This window comes from Leptosomus discolor, chromosome 27 (genome assembly GCF_034619465.1).
Source record: "Leptosomus discolor isolate bLepDis1 chromosome 27, bLepDis1.hap2, whole genome shotgun sequence".
Classification (NCBI taxonomy): Eukaryota; Metazoa; Chordata; class Aves; order Leptosomiformes; family Leptosomidae; genus Leptosomus; species Leptosomus discolor.
This window is the reverse complement of record NC_141417.1, coordinates 154,849-176,456: the sequence shown is the minus strand read 5'-3', so window position 1 is coordinate 176,456 and position 21,608 is coordinate 154,849. Positions and strand designations below refer to the sequence as shown.

Here is a 21,608-nt window from a genome sequence, read left to right as displayed (position 1 = left end):
TGCCAGCGGCGGCTGTGGCACAGGGACTGTCCTGCGGGGCAAGCGCAAGGTCACAGTAGAGGTGTGCAGGAGGGGCTCATGGGGGGTGTGCATACACGGGGGGTGTGTAGGTGGTGGGACCCCTGTGCAGGGCCATAACTCCTTCGGAGCACAGCACCAAAGCACTGAGCAGGGATCCCTCTTGGGTGTCCAGCAGCATTAGGAGCCCAGGACCTCGGGGGGCTCCCGGTCGCATCACAGCCAGGTCTGCTTTGGGGCAACCTGCATCTCTGCACCCTGGCGTGATGCAAGCTCCTAATGCCCTGCAGACAAGCCCAGGACTTCCCCTGGCGACGCAGTGGGATTCCCTGCCCACAAAGACCAGCTGCCTCCATGCTCGTTAATGACTGTAATTAAGAGTTTAATTCTGTGCCGTGCTTCCCTCTTCGGTGGTGATGACAGCGTGTGCCCTGCTGCTCAGGAGCCCCTCGGGGTAGCCTGCCCACAGCCCCACGGGAGCAGCCATGGCGAGGGGCTCAGCCCTGCAGAGCACTCAGGAGGGCTCCAGCGTGGCCCCCCACCCCCTGCCCCCCCGAGGGAGACACGACAGACACCAGCAAACAGGCACCGCTGGAGCTGCTTCTCTTTCATGGCTGCCCCTGCCTGGCACCGTGCCGAGCTGATGGGTCAGCGCTTTTGGGGAAGAACAAGACAGCCCACAAACACTTCCTAGAGAGAAAAGAATCACAGGACCTGACCTCAGGAAGCACATGCGTGTGTGGCCACACACCTGCAAATGCAGAGCTACACATATGTGCGCACCTAGGCAGCTCTGCACTCACACACACACACGCGTGCACAGAGACACGCTCCTGCCTGCACAGCTACACATGCCTGCATGCACACACACGCACAGACACCTGCCACGCACATGTACACACACGCACATCCCAACAGATGTGCATGGACACGTACACGGCATACATATGCTTGCACATGTGCATATGCACAAACATGCATGGCAAGGTTCATACTCAGATGTGTGGCAGTGCAGTCCCTGGCCCCATACCAGGGCTATGGGGAGCTGCCCCTACGGGGTGGGGAGCTGAACAAACAAAGGGGGGGGGGCTGGACAGAGCCGCTGGGCCTTGGTGTCTCCACTTGCAGCTGCTGTGGCGGGTTATTTTACAACCACTCCAAAAATATTATTCAAGATGAAGGAGAATCACGGCTGCTGCGAACGAGCGCAGGGCCGTCATGGGGAATTTATCATTCCGAATTGGGTGCCCCCCCCCCCCCCCCCCCCCCCCCCCCCCCCCCGCAATGCCGCGGTGATGAAGTGCTTCATTAATGGGAGATGCTGCGGCTGGGGGCTGAACGTGCCTGCACCTGAGCGTGCTGTTTCCTCTGGCTCCCAGCCTCAGCACTCAGCCCCCCCCATCCCCACACAGCCACCCCCCAGCACCCAACCAGCCTCCTGGTTCCACACACCCCCCATTGCATGAACCACTGCCCCACAGCCTACCTGGGCCCACAGCTGTCACTGGCTGTGCCCCCCCCCCAGCCCTGGGAGGAGCCGCCCCAAACCCTCCTCTGACAGTGACACACGGGGTCACCCCTCCCTGCTGACGGGGACCCTCGTTAAGGCTCTGCTCTTGCTGAAGCTGTAAATCTCACTGGCTTTTGGCAGGGCACAATGGAAACCATCATAAAAAATTCATACCAACTAAAGCAAACAAACAATAAACAAACAGCCAATAATTAAATGGTGAATTAACAGGATATATTTCATAGCCCCACAGAGCCACACTGTGGGACGAGCCCCGGCACAGGGAGAAGGGGCTGGATCCTGGGGGGATCCTGGCCCTGCAGGGCTGCTGCCAGGGACCCCTCACCCAGACCCCAGTACAGCCACACTGGGGGGGGGGCACAAGTGGCCCCGCGGGGGCTGGCGAGGCTAGGCAGCACTAGCAGCTCTATGAAGGGGATCACACACCACCACTATTGTGACATGTCATGATGACTTGCACAGACAGGTAATGGTGGGGCAACCACTACCCTTCCTCACTGCCAGCCCGCCATGTATACAGTGCTGGGATTGTCCCACATCCTCCATGACATCACATTTGAACTAGCATGGGATGTCATGCCCACCCCATGATGTCACAGAGCTCTATGACATCACAATCCCCTCCTTGCTCCTGCCCTGGCCATAATGCAACTCTGAGCACGCCTGCCTACCAGCACCCAGGGGCTGGCCCTGGCACACATCATTTGTAACTGGAGCCATCATTTAAAGGTCTATTATCATCCTAATTCCCCCCATCAATCATGGGCGCTGCGTGACAAGCACCAGGAGACCTGCTGACCCACAACTGCTGCAGGGCTGGGGAGCATACACCAGCCTGATACCCCGAGACTCTGACAGCCCCCCGGTAGTGCTGCAATAGGTGCAAGCTGATGCCCTTCCATGTCCCTGCTGGCTCAGGGAGCCAGCACCCCAGTGCAAGGGAGCCACTTGCCCTCGGCCTTTTCTGGTCCCAGAGCTGAGAGCTGGGTAGCGTGCTGGGTCCCGAGCAGAGAGGGATGTCCCCCACCACAGCTCCACGGAGGCCAGGGCTGCAGGACAGAAGCCCTTGCTGGGGGTTTTGGGGAGATGGGGGGGGGGGGAGGTCAGCTCTTCCATGGCTGCTGTCGCACCAGGAGGCGTTTCCTGGAACCAACCCCGCAATTAACCACCGGCTTGGTCCCATCCGCAATATTGATTTTTTTTTTTCCATAATTCTCTGAAGAAAAGCCCAAGCCCAGAGTTGCGATTTCCAAAGCCTGTTTTATAAATAACCGGGGTCACCAGCTGCCAATTGCTGTAATGCTGCCTTGATACAATTTAATAAACATAATAGCCTCTTCCTTCATTGTGACAAAGACACTGGTGGGGGGACGGAGCTGCACCGAGCCCAGGAACACATAGCTGAGACACACACACACGCCTGACATATGTGCACACGGCCAAGACATGCATGCACATGGCTGAGACATGCGTGCACATGGCTAAGGCATGTGTGCACATGGCTGAGACATGCAAGCGCACACCTGATACACATGTGCAAATGGCTGAGGGATGCAAGCACACGGCTGAGGCATGTGCACACATGGCTGAAACACACGTGCACATGGCTGAGACATGCACAGACATGTGAGAAGCACGCGCGCACACACAGAGACAGCTGAGGCATGTGTGCACACACCTGAGGCATGCAGGGTGCCTCACACGCACACGGACGACGTGTGCACACGTGCGCTCATGGAGAGGCAGCGTACACGCGCACACCCATGCACACGCGCGCACCCATGCACACGCGCGCGCACTCACACGCACGCGCCCGGCACACGCGTCCCCGCCGCCGTCCCGCATGGGTCCGTCCCGGGTCCCCGGGAGCCTCCCGGCGCCCCCCGGTGGGCGGAACGGGCCGGCAGCGCGGGGCGCCGGGCGGAGGGACGGCCGGTGGCTGCCGCCCTGACCCCCGCCCGCCGCTGGATCGCTGGGAGCGGGCCGGCGGGGACGGGCCCTCCGCCTGACGCAGCCCCCGCGGCCCCGGCCCCAGCCTCCCGGGGGGCTCCCTGTGCACGGAGCGGGGCCGCCAGGGCTGGGGGGGCACCCTCGGCACCACAAGCAGGTCCGGGTCCCATCTCCCACGTCCCTCCATGCCGAGCCCCCCGGCAGCCGTCCCCTCTCCAGCTCCCCATCTCCCACCCCCCGACACGCTGACTGATGCCAGAGACTCCAAAATCAATTCCCATCCCCGCCAGGACACGGCGAGAAGGCGACAAATCACGGCTGCTGCTCCGCAGCCCCAGCGCCTCATTTTTCTTGCTGAACTCCGTAATAAGAAATCAATGGCAGACGCCGCACTCCTGGCGCATCTCCCCTGGGACAGGCGGCGGCAGGTCCTCGCGTGTCCCCCAGCCCCCCCGCCAGACCCCAGCTCTGGTGGGGCCCACGCTGCAGCGCAGCTCCCTTCTCGCTTGCAGACTCTGCACCCCCGAAGGCCCCCACTTCTGCCGCACGGGGCCCGGCTCTTTCCCGCCGGCAGCGCAGAGCCCCCCCAGCCAGCGGCTCTGGCGCGTCCGTCCGTCCGTCCCCCCCTGCTGCAGCCCCCGAGGTGGCTGCGGGGCCCGGGGAGCCCAAACGGGTCCCTGCAACGTCCTCTGGGGGGGGGTCAACCCCAGCCTGGAGCGCCGCCCAGCACGGAGGCACCCACAGCCTCTGCCCAGGCCCGCAGCACCGGAGGGATGGGGCGGGAGGGCGGGCGGTGGAAAGGACCCTCCTGCGGGCGCAGGTCTGGGGGGGCCGGGGCCGCTGTCACGCGGCAGCTCCGGCAGCTGCAGGAGGGCCCGGGCTGGGGGGGCCGCTCCAATTAGCTGTAATCGCGCTTCCCCGCGGCGCCTGACACCGAAAAACCCACATAATTACCAGCAGCGCCGGGGAAGGCAGGCCCGTGCGCTCCCGCTTAATTGAGTGTTTACAGCCCTGGGGAGGGGTGGCAGTGACAGCTCTGCAGAAGAGCAACCCCCCACCCCAGCTGGGGAGGACGCGGGCGGGAGAGTCCGGCGCCCTCCCTTTGCGACAGGGTTTGCTCTGTCCTCGCACCTGTCCCCGGGGCGTCCCCGTCCCTGTCCCCAGGCAGCCAGGACAGGTGGCCCCTGCCACCGACACTGCCGGCAGCCCTTGAGCTCGTGGTTGACTTGCAAATGAGGCCGCAGGAGCTGGAGGTCTCGCTCCTGTCAGCCAGGCTGAAATCCCCTGGGCCAGCTGGGGGGGGGGGGGGGGGGGCGGCACCACATCCAGACGTGCCCTGAGGCAGTGGGGGGGCATGGGGACACAGCTGCCCAAGCACTGGGTCCTCCTGCTGAGGGGGACACACACACGTGACACACACACACACAATCCCACAGGGACGGCCAGGTTTTGGGGCTGGAAGGGTCACACCAAGGAGGGGGTGATCTGTGAAGAAGTGACAGGCACCAGACCCCATCCTGCGGCCAACACCAACCTGCCCACGCTGTGCCACCCCCAGCCCTGGCGGACAAAGCTCCTGCCCAGCTGTTTTCTCCTCGTTAATTTTTCACGAGCATGATGATAATTCTGCTCACCGCATTGCCACGGACCCCATCACAATGAGCCACAGGGCTGCCCCCCGGGACAGGCAGCACTGGCGTCAGGAGACAGCCGGGGCCAGAGGTCTCCAAAGGGGGCACAGCCAGGGCTCCCCCCCGCTGCCCCTGGTCCCGGGTGGGCCCCCACCACCAGAATGAGAATGTGCTCCTGCGCGTGCTCCCGCACAGCATGCACAGGGGCCACACACACGGGGTACACGTGTGGGCACACATGGGAGGACGCACAGGAATCGACTGGGAGGGACACATGCAGAGGCACAAGTGGAAATCCAGGCACAGAGATACGTGCATTGAGGCACGCAAGTGTAAGTGCATGTGTGTGCACTTACACACCTGCCTGCCCCGCCCCTGTCCCCCCCCCAAGCAACCTGATAGCTGGAGGCCTTGCAGCATCTCCCACCCCGGAGGTGCCAGAGCTGGCATCCTCCCTGCCCTTCACCGCCTTCCTGCTGTGCCCAGAACCAACTGGTGGGATGGGGCAACTGGGTCAGAGAAATGCTGTTTTCCATATCCTGCAAGTAGGAACACCTGGGGGGGGGGGGCACACCAATGTCCCTGTGCCACACATGGAAGGGCACTCGGACAGGACCCAGGTGTCCAAGTCCAGTCCCAGCAGCCCTGCGGCTGCACAGCACCGTCGCGCCACGGCGCGCTGGCAGGCAGTGCTGAGCAAGGGGCCCCGAAATAGGGCTTGGGAGGGAGAGGAGGGGGGCAGAGAGCTTTCTGCCGTACCAAGTCCTGTCCTCCCAGACGTCTGCCACTTTCTGATGTGCCCAACTAGAATCACTAATTCCAATAAACCCAGGCTAGATTAATTTTCATTTCCCCATGCAAATCAGTGCTAATTAGGATGGATTTAGTTCACATCACAGGGGCTGTGGGGACAGACGCTGCACACGGTCGTCACTCCCGAGACAGGCTTTGGGGTGTTTCATCCTCAGTTAATGATTTGGGAGGGCAGACCCCACAGTCTGGAGGTCAGGAGCCAGGGTGGGGGCAGCCAGTAGAGCAGGGATTGCTCCAAAATGCCTGGTCCCTCTGACAATGCTCGGCCTGGCGCAGGTTCCCTGTGCTGGCCAGCATCCCGCCCCCCTCAAGAGCTTATCTCTGCCCCTGATTAATGCCCATGGCGGAATATTACTGGACCACAGAGGTAATGAGCAAAGCTTGATGGGGTGAACACGGAGGCCAGGGAGAGGAGGGGGAATCTCACCACCCAGGGACTCTGGCCGAGGCAGCGAGTGATGGTGACACTGGTCCCTGGGGGCCCCTCGTCACCAGCAGCCTTTTAAATGCAGATGGGAGGTCTGGTCTGGAAGCTGGGCTGCCTCGCGCTGGGGAGCAGGTGACGGTCCCAGCACTGGCCCGGCTGGGGCAGGCCAGCAGCACCCAGCAGGATGCGACCATCTCCGGATACCTGGGCTCTGTCCTGTTCTGCAGTGGGGCAGGTGACAGCGCGCACACGCGCACACACACACCCCCCCCCACACCCACCCCCCCACCCCCCCCCCCGCTCTTTCAGTTTCCGTCTGTGCCTCCTCCTTTGCCAAATATTTAACTAATTAGCACTGCCCGCAGGCTCCTGTTCACGCAGCTTGTTGTTGAGCCAAGGACTCCCGGCTGCCTCAGAGCAAGACAGTGCAAACTGCAAACGGGACCCCCAGGCACAAAGCTCGACGCCCCAGAAGGGCTGGGGCTCCTGGGCTGTCCCCGCTGCTGCCAGCGATACACCGCTGAGCCCCCCCAGCACCAGCACCCCGTGCGCAGCTCGGCATGGCCCCAGCCGGGACCAGCCCTGTCCCACCCAGCAGCACACAGCCCCCAGGACCTGGGGCACACGCATGCTGCACAGCCGGTGGCTTGTCCCTGGGAGAGACCCCCCTCCGCCTCTGTGGGTGGGAGAGACACCAGCACCGTCTCCCTGTGCCTTAGCCCCCTTTGCCCCTGTCTCTGCTGCCCCCTGAAATCTGGCTTTCCTGCAGCCTCTGGCTCCCACCCCACAGCCCAAGGGCCCCAAAACTCCTCTGCACCCCCCAAGCATCCCTGAGCAACCCTGTTCCTCCTCTGCAGCACCAGAGGCTGGGGCAGCCTGGAGCAGGGGCAGGAGGGGGCCACTGGCCAGCTGCACCCACACTCTCGTCTTTACTCCCTTGGCTGAGTGAGGGGGTCGCTCACAGCGCTGGAAGGGCAGGAGCCCTTACTCCGGTTCCTGCGTGGGGGAAGGCAACGCAAACAGCCCTGGTGGAGTTCCCTGTCTCCAGGGGCTACAGCCTGGACAGGGGGACGCTGGTCCCATCAGCTCACACTCGGCCAGCACGGGTGCCAGAGCAAGAGCCTGTGCTCCCAGCACCCCCGGCTGTGCCTAGGGGCAGAGAGAAGCAGGGGGCTGAGCTGGGGGCTGTGGAGGCACCGTGCTGTGCCATGCTATGGGGGACCACGCAGCACAGCTCGGGGTCTAGGCAGGCTATGAGGCCAGAGACAGTGTGACAAACAGCCAGAGGCAGCGCCTGCCTCCTGCCCTCATTAAATCCCCCCTAACGAGCTCAGCACTGCGCCCTGGGGCCCAGCTGGACTCAGATCTGGTCATTACTGCTGACAAGGACCTGTCGAAGCAGGAGACATGGGGTGTGTGTCCCCCGCCCCACGCACAGCCCAGCCAGTGGGGGCACACTGCGGGGGGGGGGGGGGCACCACAGAGCTGGGGACACCCAAACCTTGCCAGCTCCCCTCAGGCCCTTCCCTCCAAGCCAAGCAGGAAGGTGAATGTGGCCGACTCCCTGTGCCGGTGCTGGGCAAGTGTGCCACCCCTTCTTGCCCATGCTGCTGCTTGGGGATGGGGTGAGACTCCAGGCATGGGGAGCTGTGTGGGGACCCTAGGGCTCCCCCGGCAGCACCGCTGGGGCCATGGGGAGACTGGGGAAGAAGGAAGGGGCACAAGGAGAGGGTGCAGGCAGCCCCAAGGAAAGAGGCACTGGGCCAGGGGGGAGACAGAGATGGTGCGGTGCTGGTCCAGGGTGGAAGGAAGCTGTGGCAGGGCTGTGGGACAGGACTGCTGCCGAGCCCTGGATTTCCCCCTCCGAGCTCCTCTCCCAGGATGCGCCTGGAGCAGGAGAGATGGAGGAGGATGACGAGCACAGCCCCCCTGCCACTCGAATCCCCAAGCAGAGCTGCTCCTTCCCGGGAGCACCCTGGCACAGATAAGGAGTCCCAGTGATCCCCAGGGCACGTTTAATCTGGGACAGGACAGTTATTGGATAAATACCATGAATATGTAAATTGCATTTATGCTGATTTATGACTGGGGGGGCAGGTGGGGAGCAGAGACAGTTTAGTTTAGTTTAATGCATTTATTTCCCTGCCTCGAGATGGAGAACAATCTCTGAGCACAGCATCTGCCAAGCCAGGGGAGATTATTCCAGCAGAGCCAGGCAGATGGGAGCACCCTGGGGCCAGGCTGGATGTAAGGGCCCTCACCTGTGGGGGCAAGAGGTGGGCAGGCCATGGGGCGCAGCACCCAGACACCTCCACTTCCCACCGCACTCCCTGAGGCTCACCAGCCTCACGTGCACCTCCAGAAGGGGTGCGCAGGAGGCAGGGCTCCCCCATCTCCTCCATGCCAGTGCTGCTCTCCTGGGATGATGTATGGATTCGACACAAGACCAGTGGTATTTCAATTAATTTCTAGGCCTTGTGAAGACTCCTGACCTTTCACGAGATGCAGAGAGAAATTGAGGTGATTAATCTGGCAGGTCAGGGTGGCTCCTCCACTCTAACATGCCCTGTGTGTTACATGGGGTGTGGTGGGTGGCAGACCCTTTGCATAAACCAGCTGCAGAGGATTTAGCAGCGAGATACTGAGCATCCCCATGCCGGCAGTCACAGCCCCAGTCTACAAACAGCTGGGTCACAACCAGGCTGTGGGCACCAGGAACAGGAAAAACACAAGCCAGACCAAACCCTAAACTCGGTAGCGGAACACCTGGTGGGGGCACACCATGGTGCGCACACGCACCCACGCAGCACCAGGAGAGCGTGCAGGAAGCGGCCCACCACCCATCCTCCCACATGCAGGAGGCCATGGCACGCTCAAGCCGTTGCCCATCAGGTGCAAACGGCTCTCCCCACCTCTGCTTGCCCCTTACACCTCACTCGCCATTAGAGCTGCAGCCCCAGGGAAGGTAGAGGGGACCGAGGGCCTGGGCTGCACCAGGGGCAGATGGGATGCACGTGGTGGAGCTGGGAGGGGGGAAGGGATTCACCTCTCAATTTCCCATTAAGTGCTGATCAATCCAATTAGATCCTGCATGTAATGAAGGCCATCTGCCTGGTAGGGCTGGGCCCCAGCACTCCATCCCCATCCCCAAGCATGTGTTAGCCTCCACAGCCGCTGAAGTCCACAAGCACTGGCAGGGAAGGGGTCTGGGGATGGGAAGCTGGTGAAAGGGGTTTTACCCGATTTTCCAGATGACTCTAATTAAGTCATTCTCTTCAGCTGTTAAATTAGCTGGAGCCCTCCCCCCTTCCCTGGGTGGTTCCCCCGCTTCCCCTCCCTACTTCTCAGACACAGCAAATCAACTTCCAGCCCCCCCCCCCCCCCCCCCAAGGCTCTGCAAATAAATAAATAGACAGTCCCAGTAAAATTAACTGTATGAGGAGCTGCAAATGAGGTGGAAAATTTTAATGGTTCGGCATTTAAAAGCTGTCTGACAGGAGGTAGGGACGTGAGTAAGCAGGGAGGAAACATTCCCGGGAGCAGTGTCTTGTCCTGCTTCTGCCCCCGCCTCGAGGCCCCTCGCTCCCCGATTTCCATCATTCTCTGCTGCCCCGGAGCAGGACATCTCCCTGCTGGTGCTCGAGATGCTGGGTCTGGGGGAGGATCCCCAGCGTAGAGACCAGGCATCTGTGCCCCTGTCCCCGTGCCCCCCCCCCCCCCCCCCCCCCAGCAGCAGACGGCAGCAGCCTCTGGGACACCTCCAGGGCCAGGAGACACTGCACTCTCTGGCCCTTCGAGGTGCCAGCAGGATCTGGCAGAGCCAGGTGGGTCAGGACCAGCAGATGGCTGCGGCCGGGGGCCATAACCTCCCCCCATCAGCCGGCAGCAAGCCTCTGTATGAACGATGCAGGGACCGGCGGTGCCTGCTGCCTGCTCCATCATCAGGAGCCGCTCCTGGGCACCAGCAGCCCCGGCACAGCCCACTTGGCCAAGTGCCAGAGCCCCTCCAAAGCCGCAGGCGAAGCAAGTGCCATCTCCACGCCTCCCCACCCGGAGTCGCTCCCGCCACCGCACCGCTCCAGCGCAGCCCCTGCAGGCAGCGGAGGAGCTGGGGAGGGGGCGGCTGGGCCCGGGCTGGGGGCCCCTCCTCACGCCTGTGGCGGCCGGAGCAGGGCGGTGGGACCGGCCTTCCCCCCGCACCGGAGGGGCCAGCAGCACCGCGATGCCCTCCCGGGAGGGGGCTGCTCTGCCCTCGAATCGCCCCGTCCCCCTGTCAGCGAAGGCCCAGGCGTGAATGTTCACAGCGCGGGCAGCGGGTGACAAGGACGGGGCTGGTGCCGCCCGCATGGCAAGCAGTCGGTGCCGGGTGCCGCCCGCCAGGGGGCGCCGTGGCGTTCCCCGCGCCCGCCGGGTCATTTGCATATTTTTGCATACGGAGAGGTCGCCCGGCGCGGCAGCAGCGCCCCCGCCCGGCCCGTGGCCGCCGGTCCGGGAGCCCCGCAGCGCGGGCGGCCCCGCCGATGGCTCCGTCCGGCTCGGCCCAGCGCGGCGCGACGGGTTCGACGGCGATCGCGACCTCGCTGCGGCGGCCGCCGTTACCAGGCCCCATCCCTCGGCTGCCTGTTGCCATGGCGACGGGCGGCGCGTGGGCCTGGCCCCCGTCACCGTGGTTACCGCCCTACCCACCCCCGCGGCCCTGCTTCCGGCCCGTCGCCGTGGTTACCGCCCTACCCACCTCCGCGGCCCCGCTTCCGGCCCGTCGCCGTGGTTACCGCCGCCGTCCCGGCTCCGGGACGTCACAGGAGGCCCGCGCAGCCCCCGCCGCGGCCGAGATGCCCGCCCCGGCACCCGTTCCTGGCTCGGTGCCCCCTCCCCCCGCGTCCCAAGGACTCGTCTCGTCCCCGGGCCCCGTCACCTGTCGCCCGCCGCCCCTATTCGGGCCCCGCCGGGCCTCGCGCCAGCGCTCGGCACCGGGGCGGCCCGCGCTGCAGGAGGGGCGGCCCCGGCCCCCAGGGCCGGCGGGGAGTGTCCGGCCCCTCACACCGCCCCGGACCGGCCGAGGCCCGGGCAGGTCCTTGGAGGAGCCCTCGGCTGCGGGGCCCCGGGTGCCATATCAGGGCGGGGGTTGTGCGGGCAGGCGCGTGGGCGCGCACAGGCGCGTGCTGCACAGCGTGTCCCCCCCCGGCACAGCGACACACACACGCCCCAGGAAATTCGAAGCGGGGCCGCTCGGCGCGGAGCAGACGTCTATTGCCAAGACACGAGATTACACGGCTCGGAGCTGCGGGACGGGGCCGCGCTGACCCCTCGCGGCACCCAGCACCCACCCCAAAGCGAGTCTGGGGCTGCCCCCTCCTTGCACCCCCGTGTCCCTGAAGGCACCAAAATTCCCACGGGGGAAATAGCCCAAGAGCACCTCCCCCACGCCCCAGCCTGCTCCGGTCCTGGCAGAGATGGTCCCCAGCAGAGACGCCGTTGCTGCAGGTCTCAGGGACGGGAGTGCCTGCCCTGCCCAGTGCCTGCAGTCAGGGTCCATCCGTCCCCCCGGCTGGGGGCCCCTGGGACGCTGCCCTCGCTCAGATCTCCTGCAGGAAGTCCACGGGGAAGAGCCCCACTTTGCGGCCAGTGTAGACTTTGACATAACCATTCACCTCCTCGCCCTTCTGCACCACAATCTGGGGGCGAGAGGCTGCGAGTGAGACTCCTGGGGCTCCCCAGAGCAGGGGGAAGGCAGCAGCACCCAGGCAGGGGGGTGGCTGGGCAGAGCTGGTCTTGTCCAAGGGGCTGGGCTGGATGGGCGGTGTGGGGACAGTAACGCAGGCCAGGGCAGAGAGTGGCTGTGGGGCACAGCAGGGCCAGGGCAGCTGTGAGGGGTAGGGGCTGGGAGGGAGGCTGGAGGAGGGCCTGGAGGACCACGGGCTGGGACCACGTGGCCCCATCTCACCTGATCCTTCTTGAGCGTGATCTGACCGATCTCCCGGTTGCCCACGAAGGAACGTGTCACCTTGTGCACCCGCTCACCTGCCCGCACGCGGATGATGAAGTTTGGAGGGAAGTAACCAATTTTTTCACCGATCTTCCCCTGAAAGAAGTCAGTGGAGGGGTGCAAGGTGGGGGGTGGAGGCAATCTGCATGAGCCCCAGATTCCCCCATGACAAACAGCCTGTGGGTTGTGGGTTGGCATGAGGACAGAGCAGATTTAGGGGGCTGTGTCACCCTTACAGTGCCATTTGCAATCCCAGCTGACCTCTCCCTTTGCTTTAAGCTCTGCATCTTTCCCATCTGTGCTTGTAGGGCACCAGCCTTACCCGCCACCACTCCTCATTGGAGTCATCGACCACCGTGATCTTCTCCCCTGGCCTGCGAAGGGAAGGAAGGGCTCAGTGTGAGGGTGGGCAAGGACCCTCCCACCATGGGAGACACTGAGGTTGGCAAGGAGAATTGCTCTTCCCACAGCACCAGCTCCTGGAGCCCTGTGTCAGGGGAGGTCATGGAATGCACACAGCCTGCAGGTTCGGGGACAGACAGGTCCTGTACATAAGCAGCTCAGCCTCAAGTCTGGGGTGCAAGAAATCAGTGGATACTCAGCAAGAAAAACACCAGCAGCCCTGGAAATGAGGCTTGTGCCCAAAACCTCGGAGCTGGGAGAGCTGGCTCAGCGAGCGCCAGAGCCCCCTCTCGATGTGTAGCCCATTGGGGCAGGCCTGAAAGCCACAACCCCCAAACCACAGCTAGCATGGCTCTAGTTTCTGCCCTCATTCATTCATTCACAGAGCCCTCCTGGCCATGGGAACCTCACTGTTGAAGTGAAGGCTTCTTTCCCTCCCCAGTGGACACCCCACGTCCTTCCCCTCATCACCCCTGTGCCCACTACATGACTGGGAACTTACGGGAAATCCAGGTCATCTTTCTCCAGGGCTTTGAAGCGATAAAGTGCCACAAAATAGTGAGACTGCGGGTAGCCACCACGAATCCCTGGCTGTGGCTTCTTGTTCTGGGGGAGGAGGAAAGAGGGGTTCGGGGCTCCAGACAGGCTAAGGACAGTCCTGGGGAGCCCAGAGGGGAGATCCCTGCAGCCTCTGCCCATGCTGCTCCAAGACCAGGGACCTTTGGGGTGTAGGGTGAGGATGATGACTACCTTGTCATCTGTTGGGTTCTTCTCAGTCTTCTTGTCCCCTTCAGAGGTGCCTAGAAATGGGAGGAGGAGGGATACATCTCTCCTGGTGCTGCCTCTCTGCCCCGGGACCAGCCTCCACCCAAGGATCTCCCATGCTCAGGTCAACAAGGGGAAGCAGGGGGAGCAGGGCAAAACCCACCACATCAGGCCCCCTAAATACAGTCTCTCCATCAGGCTCCCTCCCTGCCCCATGCTCGTGGCTGGAGCTCAGCCCCCGCCCAGTTCCTTGGCCCTCACGTGCAGCCAGCCCTGCCACAGTCGCAGCACTCACCGCCCTCGGTTTTGCCCCCTTCTGGCTTTGTGGCCTCTGGTTCCTCATCCATCATAGCAGCCAAAGGCTGCAAGGCAGAGAGCTGTCAGAGGTGCAGAGCGGGCAGGGAGGTGGGGGTGGCAATGGGGTGCAGGCTGTGGTGCCAGGACCCTTGGGCATTTGGAGCAACAGGTCAGCCCCGCACTCACGTTCTTCTTGTCATCCTGCCCTTTCTTGCGCTCCTTGTTGGCCATAATGACGCCTGTCCGCAGGGTCTCGAACACAGGGTCGCTCCTGTTGGCCGCTGCGGGGCACAGGGATGGTGAGAGGGGTTCCGCTACAGGACGTGAGGGGATGGGGCACCCTGGTATGGGGCTGGTACTCACAGAGCAGCTCCTTGACGCAGGCGTATTGCTGGTCACTGTAGAGGGGCGAGCTGTACGCTCGGCGAAACCCTGGGGGCTGGAAGGAAAGGGGAGGTCAGAGCATCAGCCACCACCTAGACCCATGGATCCTCCTGTGAGAGCTGAGAGGGCAGTGGGAGGATGCTGGGGACCCAGAAGGAGAGCACCCAGCAGGGGGATAATGCCTGGGTCCCCCCCTCAGAGCCAGGAAGAGAGGTGAGTCATGGCACCTGGGTCATGCCCACAGGGACAGAGCTGGCCACCCCCCCTGCCCAGGTGCTTTGGTGTTCCGCTTAAGGGGGTGCCGCAAGCCCAGGGCCGGTGGGAACACTCACGATTTTGCCGAAGCAGCGCTGCATCTCCACGTAGGACTGGCAGTGGTGGTGGATGTTGGTTTTGCAGTTCTTGCACCTCAGGCCAAATTTGTTGTTGACTGGGGGGGGGGGGGGGGGGGTGGGGGGGTGGGGCGGGTGGAAGGGAGAGGCAATGTGACACTGCAGCTGTGGGGACGGCTGGGCTGGAGCCCTCACCAGCCTTGGCCCCCAGCCCTCGCCCTGACCATGGCCCCCAGCCCCAGCACCCTCAGGACTCACGGACAATCATGCGGGCACAAACATCACAGAACTTGGGCTTTTTGAAGTAATGATCTTTGAACTTGTGGGGTTTGTCATTGACAAGTTTCTGGGGCTCGGGAGGGGGCTCAGGCTCCTCCTCCTCTTCCTCCTCTTCCTCCTCCTCATAGATGTAGTAGATGGGTCCCCCTGAGGGGCTGACCAGCTCCCCATTGGGCTGTGGCTCTGGTGCTGTCTCCTCCTTGGGCTTTCGCTGGAAAAGTTGCTTCAGCTTCTGTAGCTGCTGGGGCAGGAGAGGATGCATCGCACATGGCAGGCATGTGGGGTGAGGTAGACAGGCAGGCAGAGAAGTCGGTGCCTGGTTCCCCACCCCTTTGCTCTGACCTAGAGACTCCTTCTTCCCCAAGCAGGAGGCGACCCCAGGCATCCTGGGGCAGGAATGCTGTGAGGGGGACCCTTCTCCCAGCCCCGTGAGGTCCCCACAAAAGGAGAAACTGTAATTCCTGAGCACCATGTGGATGTGGGCACCCTGAGGAAAAGCCAAGCTGGGAAATGGCCACATCTAGTGCTGCTGGATCAGGATCCCACCAGGCATCCCTGGCCCCACAAACACTCCTGGGCCTGAGGCTCAATGCTAGGAAGGTGGCTTCACCCACCCACCCAAGCTGCCCCGTGGACACCCACTTACCTGGCTCTTGGGTTTCCCACCTGAAGCAGGTGAAGCTGGTGGCTCTGGCACTTCCTTCTCTGTCATACTATGAGGGAAAAAGAGAGATGTCACAGTGGCTGGGTCTGTTCCCACTGCAGGTGTCCAGTGGGGGCAGGAACAGCCAGACCTTGCTGGATAGGAAGCACCTCCCAAGCCAGTGCCTCCCTCTGCCCCAGCAGCACTACCTCCTGCTGCCCTGCCTGCAGCTCCTGCCCCAGCAAGGGCCACTCCTGCTGCTGGTGAGTCCTGGGGTCCCAGGGTACCTGCTGGGTCCTGCTGTGCAGGCTGGAGAACGCCAGGCTCCCAGCCCAGCATGCGCAGCACCGCTGCTTGCTTGGTGGATGTGGTGCCAAGTGCTGCGAGCCAGACGCTGGGTTACCTGCATGTGCCCATTTCTGTCTAGGCATCTCCATCTCACAATTAAACTGCAAATGGTGCCACTCTCAGCCCCCTTGGACCGGCATGCCTATGATGCTGTCTGACATCACCGCACAGCCCTGCTTTCTCCTCTACAGAAGCACCATGCTACCACGAGGGCAGGATCTGCTCTTGCATCCCCCCAAACGTGCCTGATTCCACCTTTGACTGTCAACCATCCCCACGGTCCTTCTACCTGGACATTACTGGTTTTGGCGATAGCTAACATGGGGCCCACTCCATGCCCCCATGGAAATCAACCAGGATGACCATTAGGGAAAGAATGATGGGGGCTGGGGAGTCCTGGAGCAAGGGGTACTGTGGAAGCAGAGAGCCCTGGGGTCTTGCAGCAATGGGGGTGGAGCAGGGGCCCATGGAGGTCAGTGGCCACAATGAGGGGGAGCCGCGCACGGAAACACACTTACGCTGTGTTTGGAGCTCTTGTCCTGCGATGAAAAACCCCAGAAAGGGCAGCCGATGCCGGGGCCCTGTTGGCCACGGAGCCCCCAGCTCTCCGTGCTGGGTGCGCAAGGAGGGGGCAGCTGCCCCAGTCCCGTGGAGAGGAGTGACAGGCCAGAGGGGAATGACAGCTGAGCACTGGTGGAGGCTGACGCCGAGAAATTGGAGCTCATGCATGAGCTGGGAGGGGAGCAGGGAGGAGAGGAGCCGCTGGCTATTTGCGTTAGTGGGTTGCTGGGCGTGCCAGAGGCCCACCCACCCCCTGGCACGGGGCAGCAGCAGAGCTGGGGCACACCAAGTGCTCCAGCCTCAATGTCTTGTTTGCTCTCGCGTTTGAGGCCCCTGCAGCTGGGAGGGGAAAAGGAAAGAGTGGCAGCAGTGGGATCCCTCATGGGGTAGCTTTCATGGCTGCCCCATACCCTCTGGCAGCGAATCCTGCTGGTCTGCTCTCCACTGAGGCAGAGAGCTGCCATGGAGGGACGAGCTGGGGACCCCATTGCTATCATGTTGCCCTGCAGTGGGCGCCAGGTCCCTGGGCGTGGACAGGCACCTCAGTGCCAGAGTCCCTGGACCTATGTCCCTGCCAGGTTGTGGGTGGCAGTGGGGTAGGAGTTTGCACCGAGCCTGGGGCTGGAGCCCACCCCTTCCAGGCCGCTCTTCCGTCTTCACTTGCACCTCCTCCTGAAGGCAGCATCCAGCCGCTGCAAGAGGCTCCAGCAATGCGTGCAATGCCATTGCGAGGGTGGTGCCCACCCACCTCCTGTACCCACAGGGCAGGAGGACACAGTGATACCTGCACCTCTCAGCTCAAGGGTTGCTCACCTGTCATCAGGAGGAATGTGTTGCTTCCTGGCAGGGGATACAGCTGGGGACACCCCACGCCCCCATTCTTGCCACTGCACAGCTGCATGGGGCCAGCAGCTGAGAAAAGAGGCTATGAATATCTGACAGGGGAGGACCAGCTCCAGGTCAAAGTGCTCAGCACTCCTCTCCCAGTCTCAGCCAGCCATGAGCTCACAGCCCTTGTACACGCCAAGCATGGGGGCAGGACCTGTTGAGTGCCCCTTCTGCACCCTGGCTGTCATCTCACCCTTAAGCAGCAGCACAGACAGCCCCCAGCACTGGTACTGGCAGAGAATGGGAAAGCAGCGTTAAGTGATGGACAAGTTTTCTTTTTATATTTAAAAACAACCCCCCAAATAAAATAAAACCAAAAATACCCCCAAATAATGATCAGATTAAATAAAATGTGCAGTGAACATACCAATCAACACCTGTATGTGCGGTTCAACACAGTGCTTAACAAAACAATATACACAGGGTAAGGTGGGCGGGCATGGGCATCACTCCAAAAATAATAATAATAATAATAATTAAAAAAAAAAAATCAATTCCTTGTCTCTTAATTATGTCCATATAAATATATCCAGGAAGGAGGGCGAGAGGAAGGGAGGGCAGAAAGGAAAAGGCAGAGGGAAGTGCCCGCAGTCCAGTGTGCTCTGGGCCCATGTGTGAGCCCTACTGTGAGCTGGCACGCTCCAGCACCCGCAAGTCATAGTTCTTTTTGGCCACACGCAGCTTGAAGCGGCTGAGGGAGTTGTTGAGGCGGAGGGAGGCATTCTGGGCAGCCAGCGAGCTGGGGAACACGGCCACGATGGTGTATAAGGCAGCAAGGTCACCGTGCCTGCCATTCTCTGGAGTCCCGTTGCTGTCCCCGCTGCCTACATCTCCACGGCGCCCCTGAGTCTCTTTGAGCCACTGGATTTTGGCACCAGCCATGGCGAGCTGGGTGAAGAGCTTGTCAGCCTCTGTCCGTGTGATGCCCTCAGGTAGGTCTGTCACCTCCAGCACTCGGCCCAGCACTGAAGTAGAAAGACAGCATGTGTCAGCAGCAGCAGACTCTGGGATGGACACGGCATAGTGAGAGCTGATGCGTGGGCTCCTCACCAGCTCTGGGGTTGGAGCACCCACCTTTACTTTGCCCGTGAAAGCAGCACTTTGCTAAAGCTGTGCCCACAGTAGGAATGTACGTTTTTAAGCCTGTCACTTCCTCCCCCACCGTTCTGCTCCCTAGAGTGCCCTATCCTGATCCTTTCTGATGCCCACAGCTTGGTCCCCACACAGCCTGCTTAAAGAGGAGACTGGTATTTCCCATTTGCCCAGGGCTCCAGCAACATCAACTCCTCCTTGCTTCCTTTGGCTGGGCTTGGCTTTGGTTAGGGCTCTCCTTGGGTACCAGGACTGGGAGCTAACCTAGCTCTCCTGCCCTCCATCCCCAGAAGGGAGAAAGACAGGCTGCACCCACAGAGGACCCTGAATGTGATGCTGCCCTGTGCACTTCACCCACAGGGAGGACCCCTTGTGTGCCCCTGCCACTGTCATGCCAACCTCTTTGCCTCTCCTCTGTGGTACCCAAACACTTCTGCTGCCTCCTGGCTCCAGCCCTGGCTTTTGGGCTTAGCAGAGGGCTGGCTGAATGGATTCTTTGCTAATATTAACGCGGCATGTAACGAACATGCCAGCCATGGAGAGGGGGGCAGTGCTCGGGAAGCAGCTCTTAAAGGGCCCTCTGCAACCAGCTGCTCCTGGTGGTAGTGACATGGAGGTGACACAGGACAATTCTGAAGCCTCCAGAGAGCCAGTGAAGACTGCCTCCCTTCCAGGCTGTCTGGCTCATGCCCAGCTAGCATGTCCCTTCCCTCCCTGATGACCAAGTGGAGACGTCTCAGGGCAAGGAACAGGGAGTCCTTTCCCCTCTGGAGAGAAATGATCCACTGGGGATTTCAGCCCTTGGAGCCACCCCTGGAACAACCCAAAGCCCTTGCAAAGATGACGGCTCTGCAGCTCCTGGCCCCACTGGGAAATGGAAGGGTGAGAGGGAAGGGTCACTTGAGAAGGCAATGGTGGCAATGAGATCTCAGGGGCCTGGGCACTCACTTTCTGCCAAAGAGAAATAAAATCCCAGGAGTTCTACCAGCTCCACCCACTCCATCATTTCAACCCTCACTGAAAGGTGAGGCAGGAATAGGGCCCAGGTGTCCTGGTGCTCATCACTGACTCTCCAACAATTTCTCCCCACTCTTCCTCAAAAGCTTTGCTCAGTGCAGGCAGCGTTTACTGGGCTCCTGAGCAACCCCTGTCCTCCCACCTCCCGATGGGCACAGCTGGCTGGGGCTGGCTCTGCTGTGCCCCCCCCAAGCCAGGCTTCAGTGCGCTGTGGGAGGTGTGTGTTTGTGTGCTCGGGGGAGGCGGTGGCAGGCAGGAACTGCTCTCCACAACCACCCCCAGCAATGGGTTCTGCAGGATACTGGTGTGGGCAGAGATGGCATCTGGAGTCTCTGCCAATGCCAGCTATGCCCATGCAGCGGGGACTAGTCAGAGGGCAAAGGGGGAATTGCTTGAGGAGGGTCACTTGCCTACATCACTTGTCCCAAGGTCAGTGGATGCTGACTTGAGGGCCTGTCTCTTGCTCCGGTTTCCATGTTTCATTCCAGTCTGCCCCTTAAAGAATAAAAAATGGTATTGTGTCACCTGAGGAGACACCATGGCCTCACAGTGCCCACAGAGCATCCTGGCAGTGGGGGGAAACTTGACAAGGCCACAGCTACGAAGGGGAATGAAGATGAACCTGGCACCCCCTGGCACCTTTGAGGTGACACCATGCTTGGATAAGTCAGATGAGATCAAGGCACAGCCATGGTTCCAGGACATTCAAAGGACTCGGGACTGAGACTGTTTCTGGGCAAAGCTGGGAGCAGGATGAAATTTTAGCCCAGTGCCAGGCTCTAGGGAAATCAATTTACACCAGCAGCTCTGCTGGATGGATGGCAAGAGTGTGGGGTAGGCAGCCTGCTACCTAATCAAGGGGTGTCTGAGCACAGGGCAGGGTGTAAGACTCACTTCTTAGCTACTCCCGGGCCCTGCCCAGAGAGGGGTTGTCCAGGGGAGGGGAGTGGGGCAGTCGCGCTTTGCTCCCAGGACAGTTTGGCCTAATTTTACCTGGTGTGCATTGTAGTTGGCCTGGTTGTGGAGCAGCGGTGGAGGACAGATAGAAAGATTATACTGCAGCGGCTGGCCCAGCAACGAGTAGCGCCCATCACCTGCAAAAACGAAGCAAATGTTTGTAGGGATCTGAAGAAATCACAAGAAAGACCCAGCCCTGTGCTGTCCCCGCTCCTTCCTCTTACCTTGTGCCGGGCCCATGGGCCGGGGGAACTGTGTGAGGACAGGGAGGGGGCTCAGCCCTGTGCAGACACTGTTGAGGTTGGTGACAGGAGACGGCGTCGGGGATTGGGTGGGGGATGTGATGGGGCTGTTCAGCTGGGTGCTGGCCTGGGGGAAGGAGAGCGTTAGACAGCCCCAGTGCTTGTGACCAGCCCCACATCTGTCTCACCACCATGGGATGATCCCACCCCCATGTCCCAGCCCATCCAGACAGCATGGATGCTGGGGTCCTCTATCTCCCGCCAGGCTGCTCCCAAAAGATGAGCTGCCTTCTTCCCAGTCCTCTCAATACCTGAGCACTGGTGTCTGGGTTGTACAGGTCTCCTGGCTTCTGCCCCCGCTGGTCCAGGCTGTAGTACTTACAGTGGCTCCACTGCACCACAGGGGCATTCTGGGGGGCCTGGGGGCCATTGGGCACATTCAGCTGCATCACAACCATGCCAGGGCCTGATGGAGACACCCCTAGGGAAAGATGACAGCAGTAACATTGCCCTGTGCACTGTGCTGCTGCTGCTGCTTGCTGTGGGACAAGAGGCAGCCTGCCTGTCTGTGCGACTCTGCACTCTTCCCTCCATCATCCACTCTGCACCCTCCCCTCTGCCGCTCCTGCCTCCCCACGTGGGCTGAAAAAAGGCCCCACCAAGACCCAGTCGGGATCCCTCTCCAACATCACAGCTTACATCAGAGTGTGATGACTTCTCATTCAGAAATGCACGCAGAGGGGACAAGTCGAAGGCAACTCGGGTGACATCTCTGAGCGTCACAGCAAAACTTCGGGCAAGGGTTCTAACCGTAGAGCTGGGCCCAGAGCTCGAGTATCCTGGTTCCAGCTCTTGCACCAATTCACCAGGCCCCAGCTCACTTCCCTGCAGTTGGGACAGCATGCAGGAATCCTGCCGCTCCTCTCTCTGTCATCCCCAGTGCTCCCCGCTCCCCTGAGCTGCCCTGGGGACACCAAGCCCCGTTGCCAGCAGAGGGAGTCCGCAGCCCACAGCAGCTCCCTCCACTGCTCCTACCCTGCCTGTC

The 21,608-nt window shown here is 61.6% G+C and overlaps 2 protein-coding genes across 7 annotated transcripts in view; both read right to left on the bottom strand.

Moving 5' to 3' along the window:
• Nucleotides 1-11,946: 11,946 nt before the first annotated feature.
• On the bottom strand, nt 11,947-15,527 carry STAC3 (SH3 and cysteine rich domain 3). Of its 2 annotated transcripts, none has more exons than XM_086478754.1 (11): nt 15,462-15,527; nt 14,795-15,056; nt 14,537-14,634; nt 14,184-14,259; nt 14,007-14,101; nt 13,819-13,885; nt 13,509-13,558; nt 13,261-13,364; nt 12,679-12,730; nt 12,315-12,452; nt 11,947-12,045 (listed from the first exon to the last, which is right to left on the bottom strand). In XM_086478754.1, exons 1-11 carry the CDS (start codon nt 15,525-15,527, stop codon nt 11,947-11,949), a joined length of 1,107 nt encoding a protein of 368 aa, XP_086334880.1. The 2 variants fall into 2 exon arrangements, with proteins under 2 accessions (XP_086334880.1, XP_086334881.1); XM_086478755.1 differs by having other exon boundaries at nt 14,795-15,053.
• A 1,982-nt stretch (nt 15,528-17,509) lies between these two features.
• R3HDM2 (R3H domain containing 2) overlaps nt 17,510-21,608 on the bottom strand; it is a 60,066-nt gene continuing 55,967 nt past the window's right edge. For all 5 annotated transcript variants that reach the window (XM_086478768.1, XM_086478767.1, XM_086478770.1 and 2 more), the window contains 5 exons: nt 20,875-21,044; nt 20,546-20,690; nt 20,358-20,458; nt 19,775-19,859; nt 17,510-18,220 (listed from right to left, as the gene is read on the bottom strand). In XM_086478768.1, coding sequence (XP_086334894.1) covers nt 17,877-18,220; nt 19,775-19,859; nt 20,358-20,458; nt 20,546-20,690; nt 20,875-21,044 — 845 coding nt within the window. In that variant the 3' untranslated portion in view covers nt 17,510-17,876. The remainder of the gene's footprint in view (nt 18,221-19,774; nt 19,860-20,357; nt 20,459-20,545; nt 20,691-20,874; nt 21,045-21,608) is intronic.